The sequence below is a fragment of the Bufo bufo genome, chromosome 6 (assembly GCF_905171765.1).
Source record: "Bufo bufo chromosome 6, aBufBuf1.1, whole genome shotgun sequence".
Taxonomy (NCBI): Eukaryota; Metazoa; Chordata; class Amphibia; order Anura; family Bufonidae; genus Bufo; species Bufo bufo.
The window spans coordinates 22,364,618-22,380,341 of NC_053394.1; the positions used below are offsets into that span (position 1 = coordinate 22,364,618).

Genomic DNA, 15,724 nt, shown 5'->3' on the forward strand with positions numbered 1-15,724 from the left:
ATGGTATGTAAGCTTCATATGGCTTTGGGTGGTTCAACAAGAATTAGAATAACTCCTTATTCACACGATCAGTGGTGTGGCAATATACGGGCCCGGCTGTTTTTGTACTGTACTTTTATAATTAGTATTCTGGTTTCAGCCATGGAATGGAAATAATCTTTATAGCTAAATTGACATCTATAATTTTTATCTTCTCATTTGACAGAGTCGAGGAGCGCAAGGATTTAGACAAGCTCAAAATTACAAGGATTACAGATGCCTTTAAAAATAATGAGGATGATGAAGATGCAGAAAGGGAATCTTTGGTAATGGATCTCCCTGGAGATGAGCTCAAGACTAAGAGGGTGTCTATAAGTGAAACTCCCGCTTTGCTCCGAAAATTTTCTCACAGAAGATCGAGCAAAGGTTGGCATATTCTTAAAAGAGCCTCAACTGGCCAGCTACAAGGCAAAGTCAACTATGCCCTTGATATCGATGAGGATGTGTATGATGTGTAAGGTGAACGCTTATTTTATACTGAACAGACTCAAAGGTCTGCTGGATCTAGGTTTAATCTGTCTATACAAGGAAAACTGATCCATACTGCATTGTATTATTTCAAAACTTGGGTAACCTAAGCTTCACTAAAAGAAGAAAATCCATCTGACAATGTGCAAACTGAGTATATCTCATGAATCTTGGAATGTCTATGGCTTATGAGGAGCAAGGAATCTTCCCTGAACAACATGAGGTTTGAATGTGACTCAACGTCCTTGGACTTGGATAACCTTGGCTACTTGAAGAACATCTTGCCGATTATTCTATCTAGATTTATGATGTTGGATTTGTTCTTGCAAACATCCCGCTTCAGTAGAGCATCTAATCTTACCCCACAAAGACACCCAAATCCTAATTCAATTTTTGATTAAAAACGTTAAGATTTTTAAGCTGTTCAACGGAGACTTTCACTAACCCACCTAATGAATTAAATCTTACAGTCAATCTCGGAATGCCATGAATTCTTTATCACCATGGTCTTAACATTATATTTAAGTAAACATTCCCTGGTGCCATAATCAATGGATGGATCTATAATGGAAAGAACTTGACCATAGGCTGGCATGTTGTCTCAGCAATTAGCACTTTAGTTAAACTCTTTCGAGAAGACATTCCCAATGAAGGAGGCATGACTGTCTTTACATCCTTTTTCTTGTTACATAACTTGAACTCTTAAAATAGATTGAGAGGTTAAGATTTTGGGAATGTCCCCCCATTCATATGCTTGAGATTGATGGCTAAATTGTCAGAATCAGTTTCCATGTACATGAGATTTTACCGAGTATAGACTGGCCATATTAATCATCTAAGTTCTTTGTAGTGTTTTGAAGAAAACCAAACAACTAGGTGTCTTTCCTTGATACAGGACATATTTTGTGATGTTTTAAAAAGTCAAAAACTGAACTAGAACTCATACACATATGTAGCATAAATTAATTTATATGTAGCAGACCTATCTTGTGAGCTCTCAGCGGGCATGAAAACTTTTAGTTTGCCAATTACTTTAATGCTCATGCTTAAATGGTTGTCCGCTGACTGCTAATTTGGCCAACAGCTATCCCTCCAGACCACCATATAAACATGCATGCTCTGCTTAGGTTAGGTTTACAGGTTTTCTGAATGATGAGAGGTTCCTCACACCTCCATAAAGTAAGTCATCCCACTGCGCTCTACAGTGTATCGGGCATCACATGACTAATCATAGTCTATCGGGGTCTAATATATATTAATATATATATATATATATATATATATATATATATATTTATATATTAGTGTTATCCTTATTACTTCAACAGGGGTTACCGATCTATTCCGTGCGATGATGATCCCGTCCCTCTGTCCTCCACCTATCCAAAGGATAGGTCATCAGTAAGAAAATCTCATAAATTCCTTTTAAAGGCTAATGAGGATCCAGGTGCTTCTCTTGTAGGAGAACATAGCTATGTAGACCATGGGATGTTCCACCACTCCCCATTCTTGATTGCTGTTGTGGTGCTCATGTATAGGAATATCCTGTGCCGGATTGGATCACCAATGATGATAGAACCAACCTAAGCTCAGCTCCCCTCTCCATAGATCCTATACCAGTCCTATGGGATACCTTTTTCATATGTCCACCATTGGTCAATGTTGGAAATCAACTGGGGAAATATGATATTTTAATAAAAATGATATGACCGGTATTAAAGGTTTTGTGTAAGTAAGGTAAACTCTTAGTTCAGGCTTGTGATAGTCTGATGCTAGTGTATCTAATCCTCGGCACATGTGTTTATAGTCACGGATTACTGATCAGAGAATAATCCCATTAATCCATACACGATGCTCCCTAGAGCTAATATTTACTAATGGCTCTTCTTATAGAACAGAACACAGCTGTCTTCTGTACTTAATTCAGATGTTTGTTGGTTTTCTGCTGGGCAGGTCAATCTTGGCAGGGTCAATATCTATATAGTGTATACTCGTGTGGCATGACTCATTATAGTCTTGGCTCAGTCTATTCTTCTCAAGACTGTTCAGGAATCTGCCCTATATAACCTACAATTATGTAACTGATTTCTTGCTGATGTATATTGGAACACTATAACATGCTTAAAGGGAATTGGTCACCACGACCTGGTTCCTTTAAATGAGCGGCAGACTGGGAACTTAAAGTGGCCCTGGAAAAAAAAAAAACTAAAAGTGGCCTTATTTTGTAGGCAGGTCCAAATTAACAGAAGGCGGGACAACTCAAGTAGACCATAGTGCAAAATACCACCCCTGCAGAACCAAATAACAGTGTGGTACAATCTACTGTCCCAAAAGCTAGCCCTCTGGTGGTCATCAATGGCTACTATCTTCTGTCCTCCTTCTCCAGTTGTCTATGGAGCAGGGGGCTTAGGAGGTGAGGTGAGGTGCACAATTGACACTTTAAGCAAAGCCATTTCGTTTTGCGCTTTTATTCTTGAAATGTTATTTTTGTCAATAAAATTTTATTTTCTATAAATTTTAGTCTGTTGTAATTAAAAGGTGCAGCAAGCAGATGGATATTTCTAAGGGCATGGAATGCTATAAGGCTTGATTCAAAGGAGTTTGGAATGGACACCCTATAATAGTATCCATATGTCTACCTCAGCCATAGATTCCCCATAGCACACCTTCTTAGGGCTCATGCAAACGACAAAAGATGAGCAAAATTTGAAAAAATTCGCCAGTGCTCCAAATTTTTGGGGAAAAATTTGATTCGATCCGAATTTATTTGCGGCGAATTACATTAAAAAATTTATATTTCTTGGCTGTAGAGAGCCTTTTATAATGGTGTAGAACACTGTGCCTTGTAGTAACACGCATAGGAAAGGGAGTCTGCTTTGATAGTGAAATAATACTGTAAGTCCATATGACATGCAGATGACAGGTGTCGCTCTTATAATCACTGCACACTTCACTTATTTGGGCAGTCACGGGGCCAAAACTGACCAAATAACTCCAGTATGAACTCAGCCTTACAGGTCGATGTTAGTACTAAGAAGAAGCGCACTCCTTTTACACAGTCATCAGCTGATTACACATAGATGTCTACAGAACCTGTTCTATTAAACGCTTATACAAGTAGACAGAGTGGAGAGGGTGTCAGCAGTAAGTTTGTGTTGACGTCACTGATTATTTTGCCCTTCCTCCGATCCGTCAGGACAATAACCCACAGGAAATGGATCCTGTCTGTGGAGCATCCGCCTTCACTCGGTCAGCATTTGGTCAGTAATCCATCAGTATTGCTGATGCCCAAAAGAACAGGAGTGTATCAGAAACAGAGATGACACGTGAATGGAATATTTGCATGTCTTCTGTGTTTTGTACCCACTCCTGCTTTTTGCTACCAAATCACAAGGCAATTTATTTAATTTTTTATTTTTTTTTAAACGGGGGAGAAAAAACTTTTATTTAACAAACAGGACATAAATTTAGCACACATAACATACAACACAGAAGGGGCAAAACCGCAAGATTTAAAAGAAAAACTGGAAAAAAAAAGTGCTTCATCAACAAGAATAGATTAACGACCAGTGTCGGGGTGACCATAATGGTAATGCATATTGATCATGAAATGTATGGGGTTATGGCTGATAACTGGAGGACAGTCCAGCAAACACGCCGACTCCAGCTCATTCCTACATTTCAGGCTATGCAATCACAGCTGGAAGGTAACTAGTCGGTACAGGCAACACCCAAAAATCTTCATAAATAAGCCTTACTATGTGCAGGTCTCACAGCCGCTGTAACAGAATGGTTAGAAGCAGTAAAACATGTAGTAAGCACTGCAGGGATCATGTCTAAGACATGTAAGACGTCCGCGGGGTCCAGAACATTGTGTGGACAAGGTCCGAGATGAGTCGTCCATGTGTTCAATACTGGATGTCATTGTTGGCCAGCTCCGTGATTAATCCCAGCACTCGGATTAGGTAGTCCTTACTGAGGAACTTCACTTTTCCTTCACAATGCGCTGATGCCACAGATGCCGTCACCTTGACGAGCTGGGTTGCTGATAAGTGGATTCTAAAGTTCCACTTCCTCCAACGTGACCTCGTCCTTTAATTTATGAATATCATTCCATAGCCTTGAAATCCTCTGCGTGGATGGCATAAGAAATGTCCATGCGAGGTTCGATGGGCACAGAGAAAACAAGCTCTGTGGCCGACACTGATCCAGACACTATTATAATAAATAAAATGGCTGCACACCATCATTTATAGTCGGTATTGTACCACTTTTATTTAGAATAACCCCCATTTCTTAGCTCTATTGTTTCTATGTATAATGGATATGCACCTGTGATTCTGAAGGTTCTAGTCTAAATTTTCTTGTAGTACTGATCCAGACACGTCATACCCGGTCCACATCGCTGCTAGCCACGTAAAGTTCTGAGAACTGATCACCAGCTTACTGAAACAGTCAAAGTTTCTTTAGAACCATGTCCCTATGATAGCTGTGAGTGCCTCGGAGCCGTTATACAGGAAGAGCGGGAGGCAAGTAAATGTCTTTGGTAACACCTCCAATGGATCGTCCTCTGTGTACATCCCGCAGAAGCAACCTGTCCACACAATCCGGTCCTCTGTGCTTGCCTTGGTGATGGGAGACTTGGATGAAATCTGTATGAGCACAGCCAGTGGATCTCTGTCCTTTCCTTTGAGTCCAGGTAAACAGGAAAATTTGGATTTTAGGTTTAGCTCTGAACCCACTTCAATGGCAAGACCCTTCTGCTTCTCGGCAGCTATGTGGCCAGACAGGTGCTTGGAATACTCTTTCAGTCTGGTGTATGAGAAATTATACATTGGTGTCACGCTGTACAGAGTCCATTGTTTTTGAAGGAGCAAAGTAGCCTGTGCCGGATCAAGAGTTTCCTCCAAGGGGGTGCACTACGGGATTTTTCTTTTAGACAAGCTTCGCAATGCAGACTGTTGACGTGCAGAGGTCAAGCTTCCGAGAGGATACCTTGAGCTGTGAAAATGACGGCTCCTTTGTGCCCATGACCTACTTCTGGGGGTTAACACCCCATCGGTTGGTGTTTGCATATCCTTGCGATAAATGATGTTCCCGTTCACTGACTGTAAACAGAGATCTTGACAGACAAATGTATCAAACTCTGACGCCATCTTTCTAGACGCCACGTCTCTATTCTCCTGACCAGCCAGATTTACCAGCATCTGTTCCAGGACATGAAGCAGTGGAATGATGTTGTTCATCATATAGTCCTGGTGACTGACAAATAACGTGGCCTCCTCAAAGGGCCTGAGCAAACGGCAGGTGTCACGCATGAGCTGCAACTGGCTGACATCGAAGTTACACAGAGGACTACTTCTGTCCGCTTGAATCATCAAAAAATCGTTTATGGCCTTTCTCTGTTCGTACAGTCAGTCCAACATATGGAGGGTGGAATTGCAACGGGTGGAAACATCGCATATCAGCCTATGTTGGGGATGCCGTTCTGCACCTGCAGCTCAAGGAGGGTGTTCTTTGCGGTGTACGAGTGGCTGAAGTGCATGCAAAGTTTTCTGGCCATTTTTAGGATTTCCTGCAGATGGGTGGAAGACTTCAGGAACCGCTTGACACCCAGATTGAACATGTATGCCATGCAGTGCGCATGGCTCAGCCCTCCTTGACGCATCGCCGACACCATGTCACACAGGGGAGGAACATGCCTCATGTCCTTCATCAAGAAATCGAATCCTCGCTTTCACCATGATTTTGAGTTTTCGCAGAGAAAGCCAGGATTCTATTTCTTGATGAAGGACATGGAGCAGTTCCTCCCCTGTGTGACTCCGTTTGCCCAGGCAAACCAGGTTCAGAACAGCGTGAGAGTGATGAGAGGGGTCGCACATGGCTTGCATACACTACATGCCTCCAACATAATTCTTGGATCTCTATATAAAAATAATGTGTTTGGTGTAACTCGCGCGAGGGGCATAGTTGGAGACATTGACTTCACAAGAGATACATAGCAGCGGCGTTTGCTTTGAAATTAAAAATTTCACCACTGCGTAATTCGGCCCATACAGCAAAAGGAGGTCTACAATCACCCACCAATTTTCCAGAAGAAAATATGTTTGGAATAAAAAGTGTCACCAATGAAAGGATAATGGAATTCAGTTCATACAGAAGAAAGTCTACAACCACCCATCAATTTTCCCAAAAAAGCCTGTTTCAGATAAAAAAAATGTCACCACATATGATTGCACCGCTGAACGACAATTAGGTCCTAATTTTTTTTCAATTTTTACACTACACAAAAGGCTTTTCAACAGATAAGCAATGTTGGACGGTGAATATATTTTTGTTTCGCCACTAATACACGGCAAACTGGGCTTAACATATAATTGCACCGCACAATGGTAAATAAGACGTACTGTAGAAATATTTCCTTGTAGTAAACCCTGATAATGGCTGTATCAAACAGCACTTGCACACGGTTTGCTGGAATTACAGAGCTGTATAATGGCAATTTGGATCCCCAGTCAGTGCAGCAAGGTGTAATAGGATTGTTCCTGTTACCCAGGCTGTGACCTCCCCTACTGAACCCTGTTCTGATTCAATGCTGTGGAATGAATCCTCCCTATCTTTTCCCTGAACTTATAAATGTTTTTTTCACCACAATAAAGTCTTTTCTAGCACTGTCCCTAGCGCCTGCTGACGTCTCTCCCTGCACTAAGTATACTAGTAAATGGCAGAATCTAAGATGGCTGATGCTATTTATCGGGCTGTGACATCACAGGGCTGTCTGGCTGCTGATTGTCTGCATGCATGGCATTATGGGTGATCCCGCCTTCCCAGATTTCTTTTCTCCATGTCCTCACACGTGCAGCAGCCATTTTAGGAAAAAATGTGATTCGTTACCACAAAGCGCGAGGAAATTCGCCTTCGTTGCGAATGAAATAAAATTTACTAGTACTATGTTATGCTGCGATTTTTCCACACAAGTTTCACTGGAGTAGGGGGGAATATTTGGGTGGGGGGGGACAGTAAATATAAGCTAATGCATATCCATACCACCCCATTGATCTTCTTTTTTTAATAAATGTTGAGTTCTGCAGGCAGCTTTAAAGAGCGCCTGACAGAAGGGTCAACCCTATTAAACCAGGCATGCCGCCTGGTAGGGTCAATCCTGCTAATTAAAATGATACCTGTCTTGTGAAAATCAGTTGCGATGTCCCTCAGAAACATTACTTTAATTTATTCCTTGCTGCTTTGCTGTGCAGTATTATGGCCTTTTAAGAGTGGTGGGGTGAGGTCAATGGAACACTGGAAGACCTCTAGTTGGACATCTGCCTTGTAGTCCGGTGTCATACAGACGCCTTCTGATGGTTGTTGTAGACACTGTTTGCCGCCCTAGGCTTGGTATATGATGTCTAGTTTAACTTACAGTACAGAATAGAAGAATGGTGTGCATTGATCCAATCAGACGAGCCATCCATACAGATGTTCTCCTCTCTGCACCTCTTGCATTGTTCTTCCAACCACCGTGAAAAGCAATGTTGAACAGTGCTGACATCTTGGCGCGTTGAGATCTGCCGGAGTGATAAATAGTGTTGGCCGCGAATATTCCTATTGAGAATTTTAATCGCGAATATCGCCACTTCGAGAATTTGTGAAGATTTAGAATATAGTGCTATATATTCGCATTTGCAAATATTCTAGATTTTTTTTCATCAGTACCCTCCCTTCTTGCTTGTGGGCCAATGAGAAGGCTGCAATGTCTTTGTCTAATCTTAGCAACATCCCTAGCAACCAATAGGAAAGTTGCCCACCCCTTACTATATAAGAACCTCCCCAGCAGCCATTTACTGCAGTTTTTTGCAGTTATGAGAGAGAGAGCAGTGTCATTGCTGTGCTCCGTGCTTTACTGTGTAATTACATTAGATAGATAGTTAGTTCATATATATAATACAGATAGTTAGTGGGAGATAGTCAGTGTAGGTTATATTCTGATATAGTGTAGCTGATAGGTTCTGCTGTCCGTACAGACATAGTGCTGTGATGTCACAACAATACTTAGGGCACCAATCAGTAATATGTAGACAGACCTGCTAAAATGTGAAGTTGAACGTATTGCGCCAAAATATGCTCATCATTAATTGCCGATTTGCGCAATCGCGAATACATTGGAGCACTCTATCTGCATATAAACCTATTGTAATGTTCTGCCGTGCCAACCATTTTCTCCAGTCTCAGGAAACTTCTAGCAGCTTGAAAAATGTAGCAACAGTGACCCACGCCTGTATTGCGCGCTTAATACGAGCATAATACATTGCCAATTTTCTTAATCAAGAAAATAATAAAAAAAAAATATATGACGACTATTTGCCCAAAAATTCGTGAAATATTGTGAATTGGAATATTGCCCCTGCCACTCATCACTAGTGATAAACCAAGGTCTACTTTGGTTTCAGTCTGGCTATTCTGTTTCTCCCAAATACCTCAGATTGGAGCTATGTGCTTGAAAATTTGAGCATCTGCAAATTTTAGCAACACCTGCTACTTGTTTCATTTCCATAACCTTACAGCTGGTCTTTCTTGGTGATCCAATTTCAATGTTGAGGTGTGTAACTGTGTATATGGGAGAGTACACGTCACCGTTAGTATTGCTTTCTTCTGATTAGTCAGAAGAACAGAAAAACTAAAAACTAAAAAAAACAGGATCCTGCAAAAAACAACAAAAAGAAACGGATCCTGTGCATCGGTTATGCACATTTGGTATGTGGGATGCAGGACTTTTTTTTTCCGTCTAAAAAAGAATGGATCTCAGACAGAAATGGCTAAAAACGGCACAGGAACTGATGCACAGGAACAATTTTTTAAAATTTTAATTTTTTTTTACAGGATCCTGTTTTTTTTGCAGATGGATCAGAAAAATGGAAAAATAGCGGTGACTTGAACTCTCCCTTGATGTTAGATGTTGGGAAACAGTGCCCTCTGGTGGCCAGTACCAGAAACATTTTAGAAAAAAATCATGTCATATTTGTACAAGCAAATCTGTAAGATCGTTGCCAAGAACTTGTGCCCAAAGGGAGCGTCCGTGTACAATCCCATGTAATGACTTCCTCCCGGTAATGTACGCAGCAGGCTGACACCAGCTTTTCTCTCGTATAATGTATTCAGACAGTATCTGAATAGTTTTCTCACCTGCATTTTGGACAGATCCTGGGATAATTCCGTTTGCTTTCTTTTCCTACTGGAACCGACCCATCTCAGGAGAACCCAACTATTTAAAATAATTAGGAACACTCGGTGCATAAGTGTTTAACCCCCATTACTATGAATAAAGAGATTTCCCGTCTGATAATGTAAAAGCAAATCCCTTGGATGAACCTTGACATTGTAATCGATAGTACATGCTATGCTTTATACTCATACATGTTATTTGTATTCTTGTCGTTTTGCCAATCAAACAATCCTGTTTTACCAATAAACAAGTTAGACTACAAAGAACAGTCCTCTTATTTGGAAGACAGGAATGGTTTATGCTGAATGTCAGACTGCACACTGTGTGAACGTGTATGAACAGGGCCGTCTTTGCCGCAGGGCAAAAGGGGCAGCTGCCCCGGGCCCAGTTGCTCCTGGGGGCCCAAGGGAGCTCAGTTTCCCGACTCCCATTCACTAGTGACTGCATCACTAGATTAAAACATTCGGGGCCTGGGCCCCTGATGTTTTGTCCCAGGCCCCGAATGTCCTGCCTGCCTGCTAGATACAACTGTATTGCCGTACACAGAACAGCAATACAATTGAATCTAATACACTGGGTGTAGAGGTGAAGGACCTGTGGTGACATCACAGGTCATGTGATCAGCAAAACAGGCTGTGATAGGATGACCTGGATGATGTCACCATCATGTGACCAGTGCAGGATTGGACCGGAGTGAAGAGGGGAAGGAGCCTAATGCTGATGTCTGTATATGAGGACTGGAGAGGTAAGTGAAGGGACAGGGAGAGGCAGAGCAATGCTGGGAGTTGTAGTTATTTAACTGGGATGTATGTTAGGGCTGAAGGGAGGGATGTTATTGACATGGAACTGTGTGCTTGAGGTGGCTGGGGGAGGGAGTGATGTTATTTACATGGGACTGTATGTTGAAAGTGGATGGTGGGGGGGAATGATGTTTATGTACATGGGACTTAATGTTTAGGCTACGTTCACACTTGCGTTTGGGGATCCGCTTGTGAGATCCGTTTCAAGGCTCTCACAAGCAGCCCCAAATGGATCAGTTTAACCCCAATGCATTCTGAATGGATGCGGATCCATTCAGAATGCATTCGTTCGGCTCCGTACGGCCCCCCGTTCCGTTTTGGAGGCGGACCCCAAAATGCTGCAAGCAGCGTTTTTGTGTCCGCATGGCCTTGCGGAGCCAAACGGATCCGTCCTGACAATGTAAGTAAATGGGGACGGATCCCTTTGCATTGACTCAAAATGGTGCAATTGTAAACGGATCCGTCCCCCATTGACTTTCAATGTAAGTCAGGATGGATCCGTATTGGGACTTAGAAATTCAAATCTAATACAAACGAATCGGTCCTGAACGGATGCATTAGTTTGTATTATCGGTGCGGATCCATCCTGTACAAGTACAGGACAGATCCGCACGAACGCAAGTGTGAAAGTAGCCTTAGGGGGTGATGCTTACATGGGATTGTGCGTTGGAGGCGGCTGGGGAGGAGGTTATGTTATTTACATGGGACTGTATGGTGGAGGGAGGATTATAACTGCAGGGGGCACTGCAGATCCAGGGGACATTATAGGCGGTCTTATTACTACTGGGGGCTCTATAGGAGGGTCATAGATCCGCCTTATTTCTACGAAGCGCACTATGGGGGCCTTATTACTACTACTGAGGGGTCTGTAGGGAGCTTTATTACCACTGGGGGAACAATAGGGGGCCTTATTTCTACTGGGGGGCTCTGTGAGGGTATTATTAATATGGGAGGGCTCTTCTAATAATGGGGGCATTGTTGAGGAGCATTATCACGGTTGGGGCACTGTTACTAATGAGGACACTCTAGAAGGGAATTACTATTGGTGGACTATGAGGAGCACTATTACTATGGGGGGCAGTAATGTTTCTTCAGGATAGTATTGGGGGGGGGGCAGGGGCATAACTAAAGGATCATGGGCTCCGGTGCAAGAGTTTAGCTTGGGCCCCCCTTCCCTCAGTGCTTTGTGTGTCTTCTTATGCGGCACAAGTGTCTTTGGGCCCCTTCATGCTCCTGGGCCCGGTAGCGGCTGCTACCTCTGCACCCCCTATAGCTACACCCCTGGGGGGGCACAGCAAGCAGCAGGATAACATTGTGGGGACTCCAGTTGGGGGATAATGATAGAATGTGAGGAAGCTAAGATGTCTGTGTGTCACACTCTGCAGAGACGAGGCGGCTGAGAGAAGTTGTCCAGACCGAGTGGAGAAGATGATGAGAGAGAAGATCTACAGAGAAGATGATGACAGAGAGGAGACGTCACCTGGAGGCCCTGGACGTAACAGGTAAGTGCTGCTGTATAGCAAGTACAGCAAAGTGGTGGTGGGGGGGGGGCGGGATCCAGGGGGCCCAAGTAAATTCTTGCCCAGGGTCCAATCAATATTAAAGACGGCCCTGTGTATGAAGACAGAACACAGATTGTGAACATGCCAGAATGTTATTGTGTTGCACGTGGCAGGTAACGTGGGTCTTACCTGCGTTTTCACAGTCAAATTTCACAGCTTTAAAATGGTTGCGTGACTATTAATAAATGTATCAAGCTGTGGTGGCTCCACCGGCTCTTTAAAAAAGGGTGTAAAATATAAAGGGGCACATTTATCAAGCCTAGTCTGTTTTTGGCCATAAATTTACTTTAATTTCATTCGGCTGTCTTTCTTTTGCCGAGTATTTATTAAAAGTCGTACAGCAGTTTATGAATTAGACTCAGCATATTGCTATTATTCTGACCTCTGGTGGTTGTTTCTCAGTAGGACAGGTTCATATTCACTTAGACTGGTCAAATGTATTTAGACATGAAAAAGTTGCATCTTTGTGGAGAAAAGTCGCAGGTTTCCTGGAAAGTGTGAAAAAAGTTGCACTTCACTACTGAAAACAGATGAAAAAAAGGAGTGGTATGCAGCCCATTGTCTCATATGTGGAAGTTTCACATTTTTATCTTATTTTGTTGTATGCATTTTTTCAGGTTGTGGTCACAACTATAATGCTAGAAATAAAAATGCCAAAGTCCCTTTGGCCCCGTATTGGCATTAGCGGCAAGGAATTCGGTTTAGGAGACTCGTGGTATCTCCGGTAAGTGACAACTATGCAAAGATAAAACGCAAATCATCTCAGTGTATTGTATAGTATGTAAGCTTCACATGGCTTTTGGTGGTTCAGCAAGAATTAGAATATTGTGGTGTCGCAATATCAGTGCAGTCGCATAGTCAACTATGCCCTTGATATTGATGAGGATGTGTACGATGTGTAAGGTGAACGCTTCTTTTATGCTGAACAGACTCAAAGGTCTGCTGGATCTGTCTAAACAAGGAAAACCGATCCTTACTGCTTTGTATTATTTCGAAACTTGGGTCACCTAAGCTTTACTAAAAGAAGAATATCCATCTGACCATGTGCAAACTGAGTATATCTCATGAATCTTGGCTTATGAATGTCTATGTCTATGGCTTATGAGGAGCAAAGAATCTTCCCTGAACAACATGAGGTTTGAATGTGACTCCTCGTCCTTCAATAACCTTGGCTATTCTATCTAGATTTATGATGTTGGATTTGTTCTTGTAAACATCCCACTTCCATAGAGCATCTGATCTTGCCCCACAAAGACACCCAAATCCTAATTCAACCGTTGATTAAATACGTTAAGATATTTAAGCTGTTCAACAAAGACTTTCACTAACCCACCTAATGAATTAAATCTTACAGTCAAGCTCGGAATCCAATAAAATCTTCATCACCATGGTCTTACCATTATGTTTAAGTAAACATTCCCTGGTGCCATAATCAATGGATGGATCTATAATGGGAAGAACTTGACCATAGGCTGGCATGTTGTCTCATCAATTAGCACTTTAGATAAACTCTTTCGAGAAGACATTCCTAATGAAGGAGGCATGACTGTCTTTACATCCTTTTTCTTGTTACATAACTTGAACTCTAGAATAGATTGAGAGGTTAAGATTTTGGGAATGTCCCCCCCCCCCACATGCTTGAGATTGATTGCTAAATTATCAGAATCAGTTACAATGTACATGAGATTTTACTGGGTATAGAATGACCTTATTAATCATCTAAGTTCATTGTAGTTTTTAGAAGAAAACTAAACCACCAGGTGTCTTTCCTTCATACAGGACATATTTTGTGATGTTTTAAAAAGTTTAAAACTGAACTAGAACTCATACACATATGTAGCATAAATTAATTTATATGTAGCAGACCTATCTTTATGAGCTCTCAGCGAGTATGAAAACTTTCAGTTTGCCAATTACTTTGATGCTCATGGTTAAATGGTTGTCCGCTGACTGCTCATTTGGCCAACAGCTATTCCTCCAGACCACCACATAAACGTGAATGCTCTGCTTAGCTAGGTTTACAGGTTTTCTGAATGATGAGAGGTTCCTAATGATGATATGAGGAATATGATATGAAGGTATAATGATACCTTTGTTGGAGGTTTATTTCCCTTATGAAATCCAACAGCCCTTCTTTCCTCAAACAGGGAAGAACTTGGACACCCCCATACATGGTAGATACTTGGGCGTTCCTCCTGAAATTGGAAGATCCAGCTGACCTGAATTTAAGGTGTATGGCTAGCTTAAAGGGGTTGTCTGAGATTTTCATAATGGTATCTTATCTTTAGGATATACTCTGATCAAACTGCGACGCTCCAGTGAGTGCTGTGGCCTCTTCCTAGTCCAGTGACATCACATTCATCGGTCAGATGCCCTAAGTACAGCCCCCTCAGTCCCATTCAAGTGAATAGGCGGAGCTGCTAAAACCAAGCAAGGAGGCCGTGGCAGATGCTGGAACACTGCGGCCTTGTCAAACAGCAGATTAGATATTGATGAACTATCCTGAGGATATGAAATACCTGGAAAACCTCTTTAAGCTGATGACCTATCCTCTGAGTGGGTCATCAGTATCTGATCAGTGGAGGTCCGACAACCTGGATCCCTGCACCAGCGCTCGCACTAGTACTGCGGATTTCTCTCTTCTCACCAAGAACAGAGGCTGTGCTTGGTATCACAGCTCAGCCCCATTCATTTCAATGGGGCTGAGCTGCACCTAGGCCATGTGACCAATGAATGTGACATGATGTAAGCGATGACACTCCATCTTTGTGTATGCAGCGGCCATTTTACATTGTATGACCCTTTTTTGAAGTTAATAGTTTTGGGACTTTCCGTATGTCAAAATTTCTGCAGGGAATAACTTAGCCCCCATCTTTGCTATTCTTGATAAATGGAAACTGCTAGCTGTGACATTTATTTCCTGTATTCTGAAATGTATGTGTCTGCGGTTAACTGACATTTTACACCTTCTGCTTCATAAGCATTTATATATGTCTAGATGTTTCCTGGTAAGTGTGTGGGTGTATAGCCGGAACTGGCCCTAATGATAAGTATTTGCTACCATGAAAAATTTAACAGAGACTTGTTTGATCACTCGAGTGTCGGTCAATTAATGCTCCATGAGTACTCATTATTAATATATGGGCAGTAATAATTTGGAACTCAGCATAAATTAGAGCAAGGGGTTTTTGCCCCCACAATTTCTTTGGCGCCCAACATGGGGCTTGACCAGTGAACTCTGACCTTACGGTCCCGGCCGCAACAGGAGGAGACCCGGACTCACACATACTACAAACAGTGCTGTAAGGTAAGAAGCTTATTCTTACATAAATATATCTGTGTTTCCTATGTCTTCACCTGGGTCCGAGACAGTGGATCTATTGAAGTTTGTAAGTGAAATGGAAATGGTGATTTATAGTTAAAACGTAACTTTTAATTATTTTACATAGAATATGGTCCCTAAGTGTTGTGTTTAGAAACAAAGAAAGTGCATGATAACACTAGGGATACAAAGATAGATTTGTGCACGGCGGCACCTTAGATGCAAAAAAGATATGTGCGCGGCGGCACCTTGAAAAACCAGTGGTCCTACCGTACAGGCCAGGATCCTCCGGTCACCGTAGATGTTCAGTGAA

At 42.2% G+C, this 15,724-nt stretch overlaps 1 protein-coding gene across 1 annotated transcript in view; it reads left to right on the plus strand.

The window, feature by feature from the left end:
* The window catches only part of LOC121003639 (transient receptor potential cation channel subfamily V member 6-like), a 36,704-nt gene extending 35,022 nt beyond the window's left edge, over nt 1–1,682 (plus strand). Inside the window, exon 15 of the mRNA XM_040435473.1 lies at nt 206–1,682. Within this exon, the coding sequence (XP_040291407.1) occupies nt 206–497 (292 nt within the window). The 3' untranslated portion in view covers nt 498–1,682. The remainder of the gene's footprint in view (nt 1–205) is intronic.
* The last annotated feature ends 14,042 nt before the right edge of the window (nt 1,683–15,724 follow it).